The 23,356-nt window shown below is 40.2% G+C and overlaps 1 protein-coding gene across 3 annotated transcripts in view; it reads right to left on the bottom strand.

Moving 5' to 3' along the window:
* Positions 1 to 23,356, bottom strand: part of CEP112 (centrosomal protein 112) — a 171,343-nt gene that overhangs the window by 6,650 nt on the left and 141,337 nt on the right. For all 3 annotated transcript variants that reach the window (XM_026861138.1, XM_026861139.1, XM_026861140.1), the window contains one exon: positions 11,342 to 11,431. In XM_026861138.1, coding sequence (XP_026716939.1) covers positions 11,342 to 11,431 — 90 coding nt within the window. The remainder of the gene's footprint in view (positions 1 to 11,341; positions 11,432 to 23,356) is intronic.

The following is a 23,356-nucleotide window of genomic DNA, read 5'->3' as shown; positions in this document are numbered from 1 at the left end:
GAAAAAAAAAAAAAAAAAAAAAAAAAAAAAAGATAATTAAATAAAACTTTTCTTCCCTAAATTAGAATTTTTTTTTTTTTGGTTTTTTTTTTTGGTGTGCCTTAAAGGCTTTTTTGTTCTTTTATAGCCTCAGTCTGCCTCCCTAGGATCCACAAATACTGTGTCTCCTCTTGCACTCTTGAGAGATGTTTAAAATTGCAATTCTTCAGCCCTCAGGAGGGCTTTAGTCTGCTGGATGAGGATAGCTCTATTTCATTTACTGTTGTGTTCATTTTCCTTCAGTCCTGAGAAAGCTTTTTTGAAAATTCATTTTGGTGACTTGATTTAATCCATGAACCCCCAGGAAGGTTTTATAGCTTTTAATATTAAGCTGCCACACTGGTCTTTGTTTATTCAGGTTGGTGGCTAACATATGAGGTTTAAAGTTTTACCATCAATCATCTTCGGTGTCAGTAGAAACAACTGAAAGCTGAAGTTGCCACACATAGCTCATGTACGCTTAGTCAGACGATAAATTAGAACAAAAAGAAGAGACAAATATTCACACAATTATGCAAAGAGATTGCAAAAAGTAAGAAAGTTATAATTTCACAGACTACGGTAAGATCTTGTCATAGTCGGGCACTGGCCATTCTCAAAAGAGATAAAGGTTGGTTTTGACACCCAACCAAGTGGTCAGGCCTGGCCCAATGCTTTTCAGCAGCGTAAGATGAGTTTCAACTTGACTGCTCCAAGGAGTCTTCAGGTGGCACAATTCAGTTTTGCAGCTACTCGCTATTTCTAAAAACTTCAGAGGGATGTTTGTGGGGCTGGGTCAGAAGCAGCGGGAAGCACAGGACCGACCAGGAACAAGTCCCATTGGCACACAGCTGCACTGCAGTCACTCACTTTCCTTTTTGAAAGAAACAGCTCAAGCACATCCAGGAGAAATACGGTCTCTTCAAGATGACCAGATGCATTTTAGTCCATGTGCTACGAACAGCTATACAGCCACAACCACACTGTATCTTATTGGGGTTCCCGAGAGCCAGCTCTCCCCTTCTTACTTCTGAGAGGTCTGAGTTTATGGTCCAGAACACACTGGCCCTAATTCAAAATCTCCATCTCATTAAAAAAAAAAAAAAAAAAGTTAAAAAAATCCAAACAAACGCAATCTTCTCCACATCTCTCAACTGTAAATTACTTTATTTGAACCCGAGGAGCATAAGGAAAATGCAAAAGAAGCTGAAGTATACATTGCCAAAGCAAATGAAGGGATCACAGAAGAGTTCAAGTTCCTCTGGAAAAAAAAAAAAAAATCTTGTCTTGAAGGGCAAGAAGTTAACATTTTGTTTATGTCAGATAAGAATCAAAAGGCAGTTCACTTAACTAAGGTGATGTGGTTTTAGTATCTTAATTTCTGCCTGTTTATAATATTTGTGAAGGATAATAATTCCACGTGTGCCAGGAAATACTAGGATAGTGACCAAAAGGCATAATTAGGATCATTTCATTATTATCAAACCTTCTCCGCATTTCAGGGGCAGTAAGATGAGAAAAGTAATTTCCTCTCTTTCTCAAATCCTCTCCTGCGTTATTTAAGCAATGGTATGTCAGAATGCTGTGCAGAAGAGAAACCTCTTTAAAAAGGTTATTCATCTGATCTGCAATCCATGCCTCTGAAAGAAGATGTGAGAGATCTGTTGCAATAAATCTGAACACAGGTTAGGGTACCAAAACAGTAAAAATAACTCCTTCAGCCTGAGGCAAATCATTTAATCTCGGACTAAAGTCTCATCCTTCTAAATGAGGATAATAATAATAATAATAATAATAATAATAATAATAATAATAATAATAATAATAATAATAATAATAATAATAATAATATTGCATAGGTCAGCTTCATTCAGGTGGTGTGAGGATTGCTGGAGTAATTTTCTGAAAGCACTTTTAAAAGGGCAAGTGAAGGACAAATTACTACAATGCCATCCTAATTAAAAACAAACAAACAAACAAACAAAACAAAACCCAACAACAAAACAATCGAACAACCCAAAGAATGTCAAAGGAATGATTAATTTCTGCTTGTGTTCTCCCTAATTGCAGTGACTCCTCCTTTGCTCCTCAGCACTCCTAAACTCTACGTGAGCATGGCTCTTACCCCCAGAAACCCGCTACGAGTCTGTACGGGCCCCTTCCTCCATCACCTGGCCTCGGGGATGCCAGGCAATGTCTACAACTGAGGAACCAAATCTACCAACATGTGCAATTTCCTTGAATTTCGGGTTTCTGTCGTAAGCAGATATTTAATTGGAGCTTGAAATTTTCTGACACAATTTTTCCTAATGCAGAATCAAATTTTTTTCAGTGAATAACAAGGTCTGAACATTTCTCTTTCCCCTGTATAATCAAATACGAATATCCGCTGCTTTTTGGTCCACGTTCTCTCTTATTTCAGACAGTGGGAATTTCTATTCTTACTGTGCAACGCACGTTGAAATATAGTTCTTCCAGATTTAGAAGAAATAGAATGCAATTTGATACAAATGTTCTCAAGTTCTTAAGAAAAGTAATGAATGCTATAAATTGCATGAATTTGGCTCAGTTGAAAACAGTAACCGAGCAAGATCAGCTGAGCAAGTTATTTTGTCAAGTGTACACCATGTTGTTCTCCACTGAGAAAATACTGCGGGAGAACCTCCTCTGGTCTGACAGTTCCAATAAAACATAAATTGGTGGCATAGCCGTCCTCGTTGTTTTTCTGTCTTTAGCTAGTAAACCATCTGAGCGTCCAAATTTTTGCCTTGTTGTTTTACTAACCCGCAGGGACCTCCAGTTATGCCGAGCTGCTTGCTGCACACTGAGCTTTCTGCTCTAAGTCTTTTTTTTTTTTTTTTTTTTTTAAGAGGTCTTATTACTTCAGTGGCTTGTATTTCAATATCTTTCTTTTCTTAACCAAGATCTCCCACCTGGAAAATCCTCTGTTCGTAGTTAAGCAATCTGAGTCTATATAATTCATAGCTGCAAAGGAAGGGAAGGCAGGCAAAGCTCTTTTTTTTTTTAAAAAAAAAACAAACACCAGTGGGCTGCATATGGCAAGAACAGCATTCTTGGGATTACGCGAGTTGGAGAGGAATAAAAGCTTTCACTGTCAACACCATGGAACAACCAGGAATGTTGTGGCTAGAAAATTCGCGCTGTTCTCTCAACCTCCCCCTCTCCAGGGCTCCGCTATTGTTCCAGCTGGGATCTGGAGGATCCCCGACTTCTTTTCCCTTCCTTCCAAATGACTCATCACAGATGCCATCTTTGTCCCCAAACACTATTTCCTTCAGCCCTCGTCAGTGCCAGCCTGTCATCGGCCGGACAGGTCGTTCCTGCATCAGGAGGGTCCTTCCCCCCGCGGGGCGAAGGGGACCCAGGGACGGGGCTCCCACCCCTGATCTGGAGGAACAAAGTCTAAACCAGCCCAGGCAGTAACCAGCGCTGCTGGGCCAGAGCTGGGAACACATGGAGTTCATTTCTGGCTCCTAATGCGCTATCAAGATAATTAAGCCTGAAATAAAGCTCTAAGCATCTTTGACACCACCACTGGAATGTATTTATGTATTTCAGTTTTACATTCCGGCATGTGTTACCTTCTGTATAATCCCTTCCATCCTGGGGGGGTTCAGCAAGTCAAGGTTTCAGTGTCTGATACACGGAGGTGCTGAGTGCTCGCTAACGACAGCAAGAGCTGACAAAGCTCAGCAGCAGGCAGGATTAGGCTCAATATTTTCACGCTGACTGTGTGAACAAGCAAATCGTTGGTGATAGTAAAAGTAGCTTCTGATTATTATCTACATTTCCCCACTTTCAACAACAAAAATCAAATCAGCATCTCAACTGGAAGGCAAGCTGCCAGGTTTACAAAGCACCATGGTTGGCAAGAGTGGGCTCAGCCTTGGGCACGGGCGAGGGTGGGTGTCAGGAGACAGCCCCTGCTGTGCTGCCCGGATGGACCCACGGCATTCTGTGCTGATTAAATCGCAAAAAAAAAATCACAGAATTGTAGAATGGTTTGGGTTGGAAGGGACCTAAAAGATCTTCTAGTTTCAACCCCCTGCCCCGGGCAGGGCCACCTTCCACCAGCCCAGGTTGCCCAAAGCCCCGTCCAACCTGGCCTTGAGCCCTGCCAGGGAGGGGGCAGCCACAGCTTCTCTGGGCAGCCTGGGCCAGGGCCTCACCCCCTCACAGGGAGGAATTTCTGCCTTAGATCTCATCTAAATCTCCCTCTGTCAGTTTAAACCTGTTCCCCCTCATCCCATCCCCACACCCCCTGATCCAGAGTCCCTCTCCCTTTCCCGCAGCCCCTTTCAGCCCTGGGGGGCCGCTCTAAGGTCTCCCCGGAGCCTTCTCTTCTCCAGCTGAACCCCCCAACTCTCAGCCTGTCCTCACAGGGGGGGCTCCAGCCCCCCGAGCACCCTCGTGGCCTCCTCTGGACTCACTCCAACAGGCCCATGTCCTGCTTATGTTGGGGGTCCCAGAGCCGAACGCAGTAATACTTTAGAATTGAAACGATGTCAAAGATCAGCATAAAGCTGGTCTTTTTCAGCACCTTTTTAACTCCATCCAGGCACTTCATCACCTGGAAAAAACTAATAGGACAGTTCACTAATGGAGTACACACCGCTGAGAGCCCGCACCAAAGATGAGGTGTCTCTGCTCTGCTCTTCTGTCATCTGACTGGCTCATCCGTGCGTTCCCATTTCTTCTTTTTTTTACTAATGCCCTGCATTAAATACCAGCATCACTGTCTCTTGTAGTCCTCCTTTAAACACTTCAGAAAGAACAAAATTCCCTTAATTGATAATATGCAAGCTAACCACAGATGCTCTAAAACGATGTACTGCTGTCTCAGAAGAAAGATCTCTTTCTCATTCACTACTATTTAAGACAAAGAGCTAGAAAACTGACATTTTAAAATACTCTCTAATTCCTGCACGCTGGCATATGCTTCTATTATTTTTTTTGCAAAAATTCTCTTCTTCCTTTTAAGTATTTGTTGTGTAGTTTCGGTTTTACTGCCTTTCTCCAGCTGGCCACTACGTTCCAATAATTCATTCCGTTCTATGAAGTAGGTATATATTTGTGTATTTTCCAGTTATGTCTGACTACCAAAGCTAGCATTTGATCATTGACTTCCACCTCATCATCATCTTCCTCTTTTCCCTCTGACAGTTGCACAGTTGGTGAGAGCCTTCTCTCCCGCAGTTCCTGCCATATGGAGCTCCCGGGAACTTTCAACTCCATTGATTTCCAGCTCCTTTCAAATCCCACCTGCAAATCTGTTTTTCTACGCTTGAATCTCAGCTTCTATCTCCTTCTGCTAATCCGAAACTTCACGCTATACAGTATAATTTACTATATTTGCTTTAATTCTGCATCGTTCCTTTCATAGGAGAAAAGTGTTTTCTTTCTGTTAAAGAAAATGCTATGCAAAATATAAAATATGTCAAATGCAAAGTTATGATTTATTCTAACAATCTCAGTGTTAATTAAAAATTGTGGGGCGCTTTTATGTCAAAGCGATTAATGAATATATCGATGGAATTGCACCCATGGTAGAGACTAACCAACGAAAACATGGTAGAATTGGGCTTCAAATGTCAGTTGTCATTCTATGGCGCTTTTGTCAATCCTGCCATAGGGTCACCTATATCCATGACAGGTCCCTTATAGAGATATAACCAGAATCAGCCTGATTCTTCCCTGTCAGCCTCTACTGGGAAGTCTGAAAAGAGAAAAACACACTAAGAACTGGGTATTTTTGTCTGCGTACGCCAAACAGTCTGACCTGCGTGCCCCCACTCACATCAGATTCTTCACTGCTTGCACAGGGATCTCCAAAATCTTTTCAACAACAATTTTTTAAACTTGAAATTTGTTCACCCTAAGTAGTTAGAAAAGAAATTTTCTTTCTGTTGCGCTGTCTGCAGACACTGAACCAGCAGATTTTCAGACGCCAGCCTGTGGGCAGCTACAGCCCTCCGGCTGTTTGTCTCCTATACTTTTCACAATATATACACATATATAAAATGCTTTATGGGAGGAAAACTGCTGAAGTACACAGTACCCTCCTGACACAAGTGCTTGGCATGTTGGCAGAGCAATGGATGGACAGAAGGACCCTCCTCAGCCACGCAGAACTGCAGAGAAACAAGCACCTTCCAAATCCATCCCCTCTGGTCCGTGCTGGTCACGTACAGAACCTGCAGAAACTATTTTAACGTGACAATATTTGGTGTCGCTGTTCTTGAAAGTCACAGTGGAAACTTCTTTCAGATTCCCCCTCTCCTGCCCGAGGGGTGAATCGCCCCATCCGCAGGCGGTGACAGAGCAGGGGCTGCTCTCTCTGAATCACTTCTGTGGTTAAGATCATTCAAATCTAGACTAAGCTTCCTATTTCTGTGGGACCAGAAATGGGTCTCTGGAGGAAAATTCTGGAAGCGTTTCAGCAACGTGGGTTGAAGCAACCAGAGCAAATGGCAGGATTTCATCACCACCCCCAGCGCACGCTGGCTGTTTGGGGCTCAGTTTCCAAAGTGCTCGTGGTCTCTGAAAAACAAAGGCTGCCTCAATCCTCCTCACCTGCAGCTGACCACGAAGCAGTTTTATTTTAAAAAACCTATACTAGAGCTTTCTAGCCTGGTTTTAGATGCCTCTAACACGTCCTGCGGAAGGCGCCACTTTGAGAAAGTCTGGAAATTCAAGGCAGGGGCCGCAGCAGCTTTTGAAATTATTGGGGGCACCTGAGCTAAAAGCCCTGTAACAGGAGAGAGTCTGGGCTTGGAGCAACCTCCCCGTGGTGGTTCACCCGCATCCAGATGGAGGAAACTCCACTGCTTCCACGTGATTTTTTCAGAACACATAAAGCAGGGCAGCATAATGGAAGTTAGGGCAAGGATTTTCTCTTCATTTATCTGATTGCACTTAAAACTCCATTAAAAATGAGTCTGAAAAGAAATACGGACCAAAAGCCCTAAACTAAATGGCTATTAGTATTACTCAAGTCTTCCAGTCATGGTTGTATTAAGAACTATTTGAGACCATAACCTGGACATAGGCATACATTGCTCATCATCGCCTTACTGATTCTTTACTCACAGCTCCACAAATCTGCAGGCGAGTGGCACCGTTCCCACCAAGGAGAAGGTGTGGCATATGTTACAAGTTCTCTGTGTTACACAGCAACTAAAATTTCAGAATGATGCATCACAGCGTTCATCTGAGAACAAATATATTTAGTTGGCATGGAAACGGTAAGTTGGGCTGAATGTGGTAAATATCCAGCAGTCATAAAAAACTGAGCAAGTCAGAATAACAAATATTAAAAATGAAAACTCGCCAAATGCTTTTGAATCGTAGCTCTCTTACAATTAGCACTCCTGTTTGCATTTGAACATGAGTGAAATCCACTTAAACTAAGCTGTTCCATTTTATTCCAAATACTTCTACAACATCCTCATTCAGATAACTCCTTTCTCCCTTTTTTCTAATCTATTTGAGAAAAAAAGTAATTAAAGGGCTGGGAATCTACATTGGTATTCTTCATTTCCTCAGTAATATTCATGAATTGGACATAATTGATTTTCTGTCTTCAGAGAATCTCTCTCCTATAAGACTCTATTTGTGACTTGACTGCTTGGAGGAGTATTCCTGTGGTTTGAGTATCTTAAGTGTTGCTACTTCAGTTGTTTGCAAACATGATGAACTTTTTTTCCCCTCTGTTATCCCCAATGAGAAGTTCTGCATCATAATCTACCCCTATAATTAAACACATTAGAACAAGGAATGAGAAGAATAGAGATTTTTTTTTTTTTTTTTCTGAAAAAAATCTTGTGTGTAATTCTCAAAAGAGAGATTCTTGGAGCTTTTTAGTACACCGAGTTGGGGTGATTACCCTTACAAAAAGAAATTTGATATTAAATGAGGTATTTTAAAGAAATCTTGGTAATAAAGCAAGAAGATTACTACCATTAATTTTTATACAGGCTCCAATTCAGCAAAATTTGTTGCACATGCCTAAATTCCCAGATTCATTAAGGCACGTACTTAAGCTCTCCGTGATGTACGTCATTTTTAATTACACATTCACAGGATGTAAAGTCTGCTGTATGAACAATTTAAACTTTTTAACTATGACTGACAACTGCGCAGAGCCATATGACTGGAAAGATAAACATTTTTAGTAGAATGAAAGATCTTTTTCTTCCAGAAATCTTGTCTTACATTAGATCTAGGCACGTATCAGAGACAACTAAATGATATACTACAAGAGTATAAGATACAGGAACGTAACCTAAATGGGAACGTGACCTAAATGGGATTAGAAGCCAGTTGCCAGAGTTACGCAGCACTGAGATATAAGAAACTTCAGCATTGCTCTGCAAGGAAAAGGTTTGGGCACACCCAAGTTTCCTAGGAACCTTCCCAGACTGTTTTAACTGCCTTGGGACTATATAACAAAAAAATCTCTCTCTAAAAAACTGTATATTAAGTGTGAGTTACACTTTATGTATTGTTAGTTTGCCACTTTCCATGAATGCAATTACATAGGCCTCAAGAAGGTGGACGTCTAATTTTTGAAGAAATCATGCAGCGTTTTGACATGAAGAAAGACGATACAGTTCTGAGATTCCGATCTAGAAGTGCAGCATTACTGAACACACGGACCACTGTCCTAGAAAACCACGCTTAGCTGAGACAGGGCGACCTTTATGGAAAAGATAGAGTTATTTAGGTTAGCAAAGTGGGAGAAGTTCCCAAGAGCTTTTGACAAACGTACGTTCACGCGGACTGGAACTCATCATTCGGATAACGTTGCCAGACTGCACCACTGATGAAACAACACAGATATAATGTGATTGCGCCCACTCACAACTGGAAAGAGGATTGAAGAAATAAACAGGAGTAAACACAAGTTCATACTAGAACATGAAGTACTGGGATGAAAAAGCTCCATAAAAACAACAGCTCATCTTCAACTGCAGCGCCACACTCGCCTCTAGACACTCGGGGTTTGCCATCAGAGTCCTTGCAACGTATTCCCTCCCCTTATTTATGGGATAGTTTGTCTCTCTGGGTAATTATAATTTAGGAAGGTTAACTCTGTGCCATCACCAGAGGGTTATTGTAACAAAGAGTTAAGCTTCATGGATCTGTCAGTCACTCTGAAAGACTGAAGAGTTACAAGGACGTTGCACTGAAGAAAAGACAAACATGGAGCGCTGAGATACCACCCAACAAGCCATAACGAGAAACAGCTTTTTATTTTTAATTAAAAGCACAACAAAATGTTTTGTCATGTCTCATTCATTTGTTTGTTGTTGTTATAGAATCAAAACACAAGACTTTTCCTTTTAATGAAAAACAGAAGCTGTTTAACCCTCTCTCCTCCTTATTTACAGACATGGAAAAGCTCAGAAGAGTGGCCTTCGCAATAGCGCCAGCACAAATTTTGATGTTTTATGCCATTCCGATTCCGACAATATTTGGTAAAAGCAGAAAGCAAGTTCTAAGTTACCGCCTTAAGTATTTCAGCTCCCTGACTGGCTGATGACTCGTTAGCCAGTCGTTAATACTTGATGAACACATTTACAGGTAGCCTGGCCGAGACAACAAAATGTCAGAGCTGTCATTTTTGCACCTTCCTTCCGGAGAGATAAGCCTAACTAATGGATTAACCAGTCACAGAGAAGACACACTAAGAACTGTCTGTAAAACGGACCAAAGCCACCTAAACATCAACGTCCTCGATGCCTCCAGCTTCTTCAGAAAGTCCCAATGGATTGATGGCAGAGACAAGACCGGGGATGAACTCAGATATGAGCATTACTGTAAGTCTGCTAAGATATTACCACCTCACAGAAAAAACCTCTAAGCTGGATGGTACAATGTAATTTAAATGACATTTCCATTCCATTTATACTGGGGAAAGGACATCACCAGCTGAGCTTGTCCTTCACCAATTTAGTGTGGACAGGACAGTCGTTGCAGGTTGGTTAGGACACGGTGTTGATGTAAGAGAAAACCTCGAAGACAGAAATGGGGGACCACCTGTGAATCTGTGTGTCTGGCCTTCTACCTATTTCACAAGTCACGTTTTGTTTCTTCTTCCGGATCCTCTCTCAAAACAGGTCAGAGAAAAAAAGCAAAATGGCAGTGGCAAAGATTAAAGAAAAAAAATTTTAAAAAATAAGAAATTTGGAAGAGGACTCTCACAGCGTGCAGGCCAGTGCTGTTCCCTGGGAGGGACAACGATGCACCAAAGAGCTAATTTTCCTTCTTCTTTTCCAGGAGACTCTTTGAAGCCAAAATGCAACGCTTGTAGGCCAACTCACTCCTCACACCAAATCCCTCCGATGCTGCAGGCACTGCAGCTAAGGGTGAACCTGGCCCAACATCTGGATTCGGGAGGCAGAGGGGGAAGAGAGCAGAACGGCTCATCACCAGCTCTCCCGAGAGGGAAGACATCAATGTAAACACCAAGGGTGAACGGGGTTCCCACATGCAAGTCGGATGCAAGTAAGGGAAAAAAATATTTGAAATTAATGATTATTACTCTTCTACAACCACCTCAGCTTATTATTCCTGCAGGTATAGATTTAGAAATGCTTTATACAGGATATATGTTATAGATACTGCTTACTCAGCACCAAATAAAGTTCTCAAATGCTGTAAAAGCCGATTTGTATTAGAAATCTGTAAATTTGTATGTGATTCAGATACCCACCACCTGTATACTTTCACGAATACTTCAAATTAATCTGGTTTGAATGCACCGACTTCTCATTTCAATACTAGTCTGTAAACTACACACACTGTTTTGCTTGCAGCACGCTAAATCTCTGATTTCACTGAAAGCACACAGAATAATTTTAGCCCTATTAATCATATGGAACTGTTTACAGACAACACGCTAGGACAATGAATGCGTAAGATCAGGAATAAAGATTATTTTTAGCTCAGTTATTGTCCAATTATGATTCTCTTCATACAAGCCATTAAACAACAGGTTAGAATAGTCTCAGAAACCTCTACTAAAACAGTATAGTCAGCTCAAAATAAATGCATTGTTTAACAGCTAGAATATTTGAAATACCAACTTGAAATAGAAAGCATGAGATAAGTATTTGCCTGTAGGGTTCAGACAGTTTAATTCTCTTTTATTACCAAAAAAAACCCAGAAAAGAAAGCTAGCTGAAAATTTTGCGGGAAAATATGTGCTTTTGCTTTGAAGCAAGATATTCTTTGTAAACACCAAACCTCCTTGCCCAAGGGTAGAGGACGGGGAGCGGGGGGGGACAGGACCCGGTACCTGTTCATGTGTCTCCAGCTCCCGGAGCTGCAGCTTCTTCTCCGCAGCCCGCGCCTGGATGCGGTAACTTTCCACTTCATCTTGTAAGGCCTGAAACGATACCAAGGGGTGCAAAACGCACGTCAGAAACACGGAGTGGCAGGAAAACTTGTAGGTAATGTCTTTTTAATGAGCGGATTAAGAAAACAGCGCGGTATCAGTACAGCTCTTCAGCTACCAGTTGTTTCCAGCCACACACGAGAGATGCGAAGACGTGACAGGCCCAGTCTGGCCACCCTTAATGAGTGAGGATATTCAGGATCACTGACTGGACAGGAGCAGTTAAATCTTTGTAGTTCTGTCTTATTATAGGCTACAAGTATTCACACTAAAAATGCAACAAATACCCTCAAAGACTGAAACGGAAATATTGCAATCGCAACAATCGCATTTGCAAGGTTTGTGTTACCATCTTATTTGTACAACCTGTGCTTCCTAGGAACACTTTTGCAGTGTACCGATAACTTTTCCTTTAAGCCAGAAGAATAATCCTCTCTCTGGAAAAAAAAACATGTCTGGAATTCGCAGTGAAAATGTATTCCATATTATTGAAACGGGATGCTCGCCGACACGAGGGGCTCCCCTCCCGCCCTGTAGTAAAGTCTAGCATGTGATCTACAAATGAAGTCTAAATGGCAATAAATAAAAGGAATCTTATGATCATGTCACTTTACCACAACTATCCAGTCTTTATTTAGTTCAGAAATAATCACTTCTAAACCAAGCTCATAAAATGCATTGACAAATTTATTTTGTCATTATTGTTCTTCTTATATATTTATTTTTACTACGGCAGCCCCCGAGAGCCTTGATCTTTTTGTTACATGCTTAACAAAAGAACAGTCATGCCCCAAGGAACTGATAGTCTATGTTATTTCTAACAGATACACACCACACAAACAATACAAAGTTTCAAAGATTTTTTTTTTTTTTGGTTAAAGTTTCCTAGTCATTGTTGAATGTTTGAATACACACTTAACATTTACTTACACATTTACTAAAAGCTTAGTTACGTTGTCAGCTTGAATAAAGGCATTGTTAACTGCAAGTGCTGACTTGAAGCAAAGTGCCACAATGTGGATGTTAGATTGACATCACCACAGAGGCGGCTGTGGCAGCAGAAAGGGAATATTTTGAGTTATCTTTTGTACGCCAGGAAATCAGGGCATTGCTACTCATCAGCCGAAAAGTGTGGCACAGAGTCAGGCCTGGACCCGGGAAGGGACTCGCACTGGACACACACTGAATGTGTCTCCTTTCCTAAAAAGCTGAGCTGCACAGAGACCTTCTGCAGAGCGCCCTGGAGAGGAGAGCCCAACGAGTCCAGGGATGCTTTGCAGAACATGTGCTGTGGTTAACATTTGCTTCCTCCAGGTAGAATACCTGTACGTAAACCAGGATCGTTAAAAGTCCCCACAGTGCAAAGATTTAAAAAAAAAAAAACAAAACCAAACCCTTGCTCTTTTTTCACAGCACTGAAATACTGTATTCTCAAATCATTTACAGGATAAAATTGCTATTGAGATAAGATAAGAGGACTACTTATGATAGATCTTGCACGTTGGTTTGAAGTGATGCCAGGCATTAACTTTAAAGTCTTATAGCTATAAGACTATTACACGTTCTGATGCCAAAAAATTTAACCAGACCCAAGCATGAACTTCAAATCTGCCCAGGGACTTTCATGCTATCATTGCTTCTGAGAAATGTTGAAATCCAGGCTTTGAATATATAACCAGTCTTCAGTACTCAACACGTCTTGCAGTACCAGGAATTTGCATTAATATAATGAAATATATGTGTGAATTGTAGGCTTTTTGTTTTCTTTTTGTACATCTAATTTTGCAAGGTAAAACATAAACAAGCGTACTTTGATTTAAAAACGAAAATGATCCAGAAATGCAACGTAGAAATGTAATAAGGAGCAGGGCTGTTCCGTGTATCACAATGATCACCAAAGACCCAATTAATTTGACAGAAGTCTTGTCATAACTCCAAGGTCCAGACGTAACCAGTACAGGAGGACTCTCAGGAACGTTCACAGAGCATGTTTTGGATGAACTACAAAGTATGACCCCGTCTTCTCCTGCTACTTCCATGTGATCAGCTTATAGAGTCCCAATAGTTTGGCACGGTAAAAATTAAGGAGGGAGTAAACGCCGCTACACGTCAGTCATCCTACTCAGACTCTCTCTTTGTGCTCAAGAGCAGGTTTCACTCTTTCACAGGACTCTGAAGATGGTCAAGAGACAGCGTGTCTACATACAAATGCACACGTGTATCTATATGTACATGTTTGTCTCAGAGAAGAGTTTTATGACCCACTCCATGAGACAAATCTGCAGGTTCTGAATAAAAAACAGGATCTCAAAGTGTTCCTGGTAAAGACAACAACCACCTGGTGGCAAAGAGGAGAATCGGTGCGGTGCTGTTTCCTTCCTTAATTTCTCCATTTTTACTTTTCTTATTTACAACAGACAAACAGATTTTGCAGAGTATAAAATGAGAGGTTCCTTTAAATCTGAGGGCTTGCAATGCATCTTCAAGTAATTTAATTTGGGAAGTCCAGATAACACAGTTTTTGTTGGGTCCACCTACTCTAGATCGTGTTTGCCAGCATGGAGTGCACATATTTTGTTTCATTATGAGAGCAGACAATGTCTTAAATGAGTACAATTTAGAAATAAGGTATTTTCACTATAGCGTATAAGTCTAGCAAATGATCGAGTCTTATAATTATCCATTCACCAACTGCCCAAATGACAACATCACAAAAGCCTGTATGAGTTTACAGACTTTTCCAATCACACCACAACTGGCTGTTGGTACGTTTTGTATTGGGATGGCAGAAGAAAACCCAACTCCTCTGGTCAATCACGAATCCCTCTAACTCGACCACTTTGGGACTACTGCTGCGTGGCATCCCAGCTCTCACGTCGGTCACTTTGTAGAATCCAGTTTTGTGTATAAAGGACGTTCCATGAGTAATTAACGTTCATTTGGGTATTTCAGCTTTCCTATCATCACAAGGACAAAAAAAGTAAAACCAAAATATCAGTGTTTGATCAAAGCCGTGCCAAAACCCAGTAACATCAAAATCTCATGGTTGCTGTAGATTCCTGCATATGATTAGCTCTGAAAATAGTAATTAAAAGTAAGCAAGTTTGTTGCCCATGACTTTAATTTTCTAGCAGGAATCGTGATGGATGTAATGAATAACGCGTCCTTTTGAAGATCACACTGAAAATTCTCTCTATTGTCAAAAAGCTTCATATGCAGTGGCCAGAGCCTGAATGCTGATAGCTGTTTCTGAAGCTACTCAGTACCCTCAAATCTTTTTCTGTCTGACAGAGAAGCTTTTGTCACGTAGAATATTCGTAAAAACAGCGGACGACTTACCCCAGGTACACCACAGAACATCTCTTTTGTAAAATTAAACAATGGGTTTTGTTTTGTTTAGAAATGCAGTTTTTATTCTACAGCTTCAAAGTGTCGGATTTTGCCCAAAGAGTAACAGCTTACGTTTAATAACTGCTGAGATGAAGAAAAAGGATAAAAAACATAAAAAAAAACCAACCAGGCCAATTTTTAAGTGTCAGAGGCTTTTTTTTTCCCTGAATGGAAAACAAAGCCTAACTTACTTAGTTAAAATTTTCCAGGTACAGAATTAATCCCTGTCCTTCAGCTTTGCTAAGTTGACTTACATCACTGTTATAAAGACAGGTTTTTTTTTTTTTTTTCAGTTAAACCAGCTTTCAAATGCCATGTAAACATGTTTGCTGTTGAAAGTCTACACCATACCTGACCTTGGAAGTGCTTTGTGTTGGCCTGAGAACAAAGAAATTAAATGTTTTGCTTTCCAGCCCAGATATCCTACACTTTGAAAAGCACTTAAAAATGTAAATGAGATAATAAGCTCTACTGCAACAATGTGGGTGAATTACAGCTGTATAAAAGGAACATTCATTTGATTTCTTTATAAAAATGGAAAGGATCCTAAAATAAAAACATATTGTAAATGTTCTGGTCACATACAACACTGAGAGACACGAGAAGGACGGAAGAGAAAAGTAAATGGCTCTGAGGATTTGCCACTGAGATATTACGGTCAGGTTTTGGGATGTCAAGTGGAGCTGGAGGACGAGCCCATCACTGTCACCCTGACACGTCACCTTTGGGTACTGGCTGACACACAAGGAGAAAGGAACATCTGAACTGCATTTCTAGGTAGGTACTTTTTTTTTTTTTTTCTTTTTTCTTTTTCTTTCTATTATTCTGTTGTGGCTTGATTATCACCAGAAAAACGTTTCATGAAATTTATTTCAAACCCAACTGAGCTCACAGAGCACTTTAGAGACAGCAGAGTAGCACACGTGGAGTTAGCGCTGAGCTTGGTCTGTGCAGCTCGCAGAGGTGCTGGGATGATGCACGAGACCTGAGGAATTCAGCCTGACTTCTGCGTGCCAGACTGAAGCTGCAAAAGAGTTTTGTTTTTTTTTTTAAAAAAAAATTCAACAACTTGTAAAACATATAGTTTTGACAAGGAGCCACAGAGAGACAAAAAGGTACGATGCCAGCATTACAAAATCCCTTTTCGAGGCAGGAATATTTTTTTGGCATTAGTGACAGGGCTTAATCTAAATCAACTAAAAGCTGGTAAGAGAAAGAGTTCTAAGAATCACAAGAATAAATATGAAATGGGAATATATGATGGATTTAGTCTTTAATATATGAAAACTGATTTGATTATCCTTTAACCACAGGATATTTTAAAAAAGAAGTGTTGGATTCCCTGGAAATAATTCAGTTCTGGAAGAATGAACAGAAATCATTATTATTTTTAATTACTTGGTATTGATTACTAGCGTTAAGATTCTGTATTTACAAAGGTGTTGATGTTTTGCTCTTTCAACATGAACTCCTTTCCTATTCTGGTGTGTTCCTGAGAGCAGACAGGGTTTGATTTCTGCTCCCATCACATCAGTGGTAAGTCTGGGATCACGACGATTTATCTCTCTGGTTCTGAGGGTTGAATAAATAAACGACACTTACAAGGCAAGTAAAATCTTCTAGAAAATGTTAAAAACCCCAACGTATTTTCACTTTGAAACAAAAAGTGGCAGCTGCAAAGTCACTGCTCATCGTGATCAGAGCACACCGGATAACGGCAGAGTCTTTTTTTGATAAACACGTGTAATTCTCACTGGCTGTACCAGCAGCTCTGCACACATGGATGTGCATCTGGATCAAGAAAAGCCCTCAGTATTTATGACCAGTGCAGAGTAATACTACAACGAAAGGTAGTAATAGTTAGCACTTTTCATCTTCAAAGAGTTTTTCAAACGTTACCAAATTAATATAATTAGTTAATGAAAGATGCAGTAATAAAAGCTACCATAATTACCTACTGTAGTTTTAATTATCTCCTTACTAATGCCCACAGAAGAATGCTTCCACTTTACATCCTCAAAACATGTGCCAACAATAATTCTGAATAGAGGCCCCTCTTTAAGTGCCTTCTAAATTCAAATTACACCCATTGATGTGTTTTCTCTCCTGGTTCCTGAGAAGAAAATCTACTCTGGAACTCCAAGGAAAATCCATGTGAAGGCTAACAAAAATTAAAGCAAATTTTGTTCCAAAAATATATACGGAGATGCTTTAAAATTTTGCCACAGAAACACTCAATCTTGAGTACCTTTATCTCTCCGTGAAACCGTGAGAATGTGCTGCCTGGGCAAAAACTTTTCCTATACACTAGGTGGTCTCATGATCTAGAGAGTCAAATGCAACTTTTACTTCAGAGAAAGCAGGCCCATCAAAATTAATATTAGAATTTTTAAAGTAAACGTTATTTTTGCTACAATATTTTATGGAGATAAGTACATTTGTCTGGGTTTATTACTGTTATAAATAAATTGGGAAAAATATATCTATGAAGATCACTGATGTAACGCCACGAGTCAGAGCGAAACAAGTGTATTTTTTAAAAAGTGAAATACCGATGCTCGAGCCAAATTCTTGGTGCATCCTCCATGCTTTTTGGCTTCTCATGGAGCTTTTGTTCACTGACACGGCTCCGAACCCCAGACACTGCTCACTCTCCGTGCTGCATTCCAGCACACGACTGTTTGAAAACCTCTGTACTTCTCTCTTGTTTTTGGTGTAAAGCAAAGGAAATCTTATGGTTTTAACCTAATACATATGTTTGCCGTTCACATATGGCAAAATTCCTTTCTGGTGGGAACTTTTTCGCTGTTGTTGCAACACACTATATATCCAAGAAGTCTCCTTTGATGTTGAACTATTGCTCCACTACTCATTACGCTACTGATTCAATATGAAAGGCAAAATTTCTGTGGTTTTTGTTAAAACCATAGCTTTGTTTTTGCAAACAAATTTTTCCACAACCTATGTGCAGGGACCAACATTACTGCAATAGAAAAGAAAATCTCTCTATTATTTTATACTGAAAATAGTTATGGTGTCTAATAGCACAAATTATTCTTCCATTCTATAGGTAGCATCACAATTACTATTATGACTGTACAGAAAAAATTATGCTTTATTGCTCCTGAGGAACAGAAATTAAAACACCTGAAGCGATATTTTACATCTCCCTACGCTTTCTTTCCACTGACCTCCTAGACTTTTACCATCCGTTCAACTTCATTACCTGGGGGAAGTTGCCAACATCTACGTATGGGTGGGGGGAGAAGTCCTGCAAAGACCAATCTGCACGACGTCCTACTATGCCATGACAGAACGGCAAATCTGGAAATCTTCATGCCTACTAGATAATTTTAACCACTAAACACTATTACATGAAGAGAGAACATGAATTACAACAAGGAATGAAAATGCCAATGGTAATACCTTTTTAAATGTGTCCCTGAAAGAGCTGGTTGCCCATTTTCTGCTATTATTATGAAATAAAGACTTCTTTGGTCAGGAATCAGATAAAAGGGGTAATTTCCAAAGGCACAGAATTCATTAGCTCTCTCTTGGAATAATGTGAACTCCCATATACTGGGCACATTTGGAAGTCTGGCCCACTTTGTTGACATTTCAAAATGGGAGCAGAGATCTTGCGAAACCGCCCGAGCAGCGGGCTTTGCCCATTCTCACAAGTCAAGCACCGGTCTACATCGCTTCTGAGATTTGCCAGTAGGAGATGCCATTGTGAAGTCTAACAATTCCTTCCCTTGAGGGACTGTGGGAAGCAAGAAAGGGGTTCAGGAAGGAAGGGAATAATCTGACTCTAGGAACAAAATCAAGTTTCTCTAGTAGTAGTGAAAATTTTTTTAAAGTAAGTCACTCAACAGAAAGGAAACATATATGCAAACATTCTTCCAGTGTGGTAGGCTCTAAAGCTACGCTACTTTAATTTTTTACAATCCATTGGTGAGAGACTGACTGGCAGTACATTATGTACCTTGGCTCTTGAGTGGACCATCAGCACTGGTTCCTGAGCAGTCCCTTAAAGCCTTCACATCAGACTTCATCCGAACTCCTGTCTTTTGGAGATTCCCTGAGCACTGTCAGGACTGTCAACACGCATGGGTTTTTTTTCCTCCTTTTGTTCCTATAAAATATCGGTGTGTCTTTGGCATTTTCTGTAAATATCCATTTGAGCTGACCAAAGCTTTAGGACTGTTTTTCTGCAAAGTCTTTAACCATAAATCCCTAAAACACCTTGATAACACCGGCAGAGCTATTCATAGACTTAAAATTAGGCAAGGGCCTAAGCATTTTGCTGAGTCACCTGCTTCACTGCATGGCACTATAAACTCAGTTCTTTTGAAACACAAAGGCGGAGCAAGTCCTGCCAAGATAAAAACTCAAAGAAAACAGCAGTATAAATTGGGAAGTTGGGTATTTTTCCCAGGAGAAGCCAGAGAAGGAATTGTTTTCGCTTTTAGTGGCTCAGGTGATAGGAGGGGGGAGGTAAGGTTCAAAGAGCAGCAGTAAACTTGCTTTCATCTGCTTTTCTCAATGAACCACAAAACTCAACAAGCAGTTGCCATGTGCAAGCGTTGTTTTGTCTATTACCAGGACATTTCAGGGTTGTCTTGATGAAGTCGTTCGGAAAGCTTGTCAGCCTGGAAGACTTACTGTAATGTTTACTTGGATTATTTTGTTAATATGCTTTAAAACTGGCTTTTCCTTTTTTCCAGCCTCCGCAAGTTTCATGGTCAAGGGCAGTGGTTGCTGAGAGGAGAAAACTGCTGAACTTCTTCCCCCTTTCCATTCTCAGAGGTGTAGGCAGAAACACCAATGGTTCACATACACCAAAGAAAATGTATCTTTTAAACCCAAAGATACCATGACATCTTAAGCATAGACTTACGGAGGAAAAGTTCAAAACTCCATTTTAAACCACTTATGAGGGGATTTACCAAGATTCTGCCTAATGTTCAGCTGACGCATTGTCAAAAACATTTAACATGAACCTTTTGAAGTTTCTTAGCTCCCCCCTAGTTATTAGAACTTGAAGTGCAGAGTTTATCAGCCTCAGAGCACACGCAAAATACATCACGTATTTTTTAAGTCAACCTTTCAGTCTGATTTTGAGACCATTATACAAAATAAAACATTCCAAATCAGGTTAATGTCTGACAGATAATGCTGAACAGGAGTAACTGCTGTGCCTGATTGATCCACGAGACAATTTTCATTTCCTAATTTGCTTTTTATTAAACACTTTGCAATCAAAGGGAACGGCAAGGAGTCTGCCATTCTCCGAGAGGGTTTCCTGTGAAGACCTGATGTCGGCTTCAACATTTTCAGACAACTTCTTGAATTTTTGATGCTACGTCGTAAGAATGTCTAAAACGTCACGTCAATGGATATGCCGTGCTAGCGAACAACTGTGATTGTGAATACAAATTAACTCGTAAAACATCTGGTTTTGCTGCTCGCTGTATTCTTACCAACAGTTCTGCAAAAACAAACATCAGAGGTTCGAGCAGAATTTCCTGCAATCATTTAGAGAACGCCTGGCTCATGATAAAGCATATTTATCAATCACTTGCTGAACAAGACAATCTTCTCGCCGCCCAGGGCTTCATTCCCAACTAAGTTTATCACCAAACTGCCACTTTAAGTGGGTGTTCGGAAACTTTACACCTGGAGATGGACCTGAGGTTCCAGCAGACCCCTGGCACTCTACAAATGTCTCCTTAAAATGCATTCCTTGTCACAGATGCATGAAGACCTGGAAATATAAACATTTCTAACAGGCTTTACAAAGCCTCTTATTTTGCTATGCTCTTCTAAAAAGTAAATATGAAAGGCTCAGATATTTCTAATCAGTAGGCTAATCGGATTCCCAGCAAGAACAGAAGAAACACTATTTATTTTGTGCAATGAACTAGAGGACTGACCACTACTGCTGGAACGCTCCCATTACATAAAATAACACACGTTCTCTTACATACACACTTACACAAGGAGAAATCTAACAATGTCTTTATACCTTTCAGAGCAACCTTAATCAGCAATATTAACTCGCAAGGCAAAACACTGCTTTTTGAACTGAACAAGAGTGAGCTTGACTCAACAGTGCCTGCACACTCAATACGCACAAGATGCGAGAGGCAGCAAAGTACTCTCTTCTAAAATTACCTCTGTAAGCCAAAAAAAATGGGATGAGTTTTGACAGGGGAGGATGCACCCTTGGAAACTTGGAAATTCTTTTATTCAAAGTCTTTAATGACCTTCAACCCAATTACATTTACAACAAGACATGATAATGCAATTGCTCCTATTTAAAAGTATGTGTGACAAGTGAGCATTTTTGAAGCTTGATTCTCTCTTCTTTTTTTTTTTTTTTAAATCATGTTGAGATGAAGCTCATTTACTTAAAAAGAAAAAATGAAAAAGAACGTCCTCTGCAGCTGGTCAAACAGATTACGAAACTCTAATCTCACTAGCCTGAGGAAAATGAAAACTGTTTTTCAAGTATCTATTTTACAGAGCATTGGCTTTATATTTTTAAAAAGACGCATTAACATAACTGATCAGAACATCCCAGAATGTTTCTGATCTAGAAAATCGTATGACGTTATGACAGAGATACTTGCTGCCATAATGCCAATGTTTCTAAACATTTCTAAAATCCTTAAATTTTTTTTTTTTTTTTCAAAATTAGACATGGGTAAAATATATTTCAGCTTTGTTAGAAGTTTTGCTTTCCATTTTAGAGCTCTAGTACAAAATATTTTAGATAGACAGAACATATACCAACATGGCAAAGAACAATGTCAGGCTCTACAACCTATTTGAATGTTTCTGCTAGCTTTTTATTCCAAACATTTTACACTAATTCCTGCATAACTCACTTCTGGGAGTACTCATCACCCTCTTTTTTCGCCGAACTGGAACCATTAATAAAAAGTTCAGAATTTGTGTAGTCTGAATTTATTGTCTATGCTTCCCTTAAAACATTCAAGCCACACTTGCTGCACCTCTGAGGATCAGTCAAGCATTGGATGATTTTGGTCTGCAAACTTCCAGCAGGTCTGTGCCCCTCCAATCCAGTCCTGCTAAGACCAGGCTGAGGATTCCCTGGTGAAGATCCCTGGTTGAGCATCACTGCAACAGGCAACTGCTTGGCTGCACTTGAAACAAACACTCCATGTTTGATCTTTTGACACCGATAGTTTCACCAGTACAGGTAACAAATTAGGTGCAATTTATATACAGGCAAAGCAGGAAGAGGATGAGAGGGTGAAAAACACTTGCCAAAGCTATTGTTGTGTCTCAAGATAGAGTTTTCACCGAACGTCAAGAGCTTTTATCATGATTGTGACAAAGTAGATCTGATTTCAATGGAGTTTTGATTAATTTTTTTTTTTTTTGGTTAAGCCTTTTTTAACCCAGTTTTGACCTGAATGATAGCCAAAAGGCTGTGCTAATTTAGTTAGTGGATCCTTCTGCTGTGGCAGAAAAGTCTTATGTGGAAATGCACAGACAGGAGAGGACCTCAGTGTCACCCAGCAGAAGTTTTTATTGAGTTACTTGTGAACCTAATGAGCATCTCCAAGATATCCCTCTGCTCTTCCTTCCAAGAAACTCCCACGAGGTCATGACAAGGCAGTTAAAATACAGCCAAAAGGTACACCGAGCCCAGAAACCGTACAGTGGGGAATGTTTTGCCTCAAACCATCACAAGTGCTAAGGGCACAAGGAACTTAGAGAGATCCACAGAATGAAAAGCCATTGAAGGCTATTAAATACAGACAGCAACTCCCTCAAGTGTATCTTGCTGGAGAATGGGAAAGCATATTGAGGAAATGTCCCTTGATCTTCAGCCTGTTTTTCTACTCTTTCCTGGGCATCTGTTATCAGATACCATATCCCAGAAGATGGAGACAGACGGACTCCAGTTTGACCCAGCGCAGCCACTTTGTTTCTCCTGAAGCCAAAACAACCTCCGCAGTTTCCCTTCTGCAAGACTGTCAGGCTTTTGAACGACAAGTGTCAAATCTCAATATCCACAATACACTTCAGCCATCATCCAAAACGCTCCAAACAAGAAAATTAACCCAGTCGGTGTCGAGAATGTTTTTGTGCAGGTCGAAAATGCTACAAGAGTTCGACTGGCTGAGGAAGGCTTGATCAATGCTAAGCAAGCGACTGCCAAACCTGTTTGGCACATCTATAAGGCAGGCAGGCTCTTTTCATTTTCTCTCTCTCTTTTTTTTTTTTTAAACATGTAAGCAGTTCCAAATATTCTTATATAGATGACATTTTTAAAATGCAAAAGCATTAAAAATAACAGAAAACAGATCAAGCTGTAAAGCGCCACCGGTTTCTCATTTGTGCAGCTCCGCACTAACGTCTCTCATTAGACCTGCGCAGCACAAAGAGCAGAGCTTTCCAGCTACTTTCTGCACACTCAAAAACTTTCTTTATCACAAATGAGACATAAACTGCAGAAAAAAAAATAATATATATATATATATATATATA

This window comes from Athene cunicularia (genome assembly GCF_003259725.1).
Source record: "Athene cunicularia isolate RWA chromosome 18 unlocalized genomic scaffold, athCun1 chr18_part1, whole genome shotgun sequence".
Classification (NCBI taxonomy): domain Eukaryota; kingdom Metazoa; phylum Chordata; class Aves; order Strigiformes; family Strigidae; genus Athene; species Athene cunicularia.
Note: the sequence above shows the minus strand (reverse complement) of the source record. Positions and strands in the feature narration are given on the sequence as shown.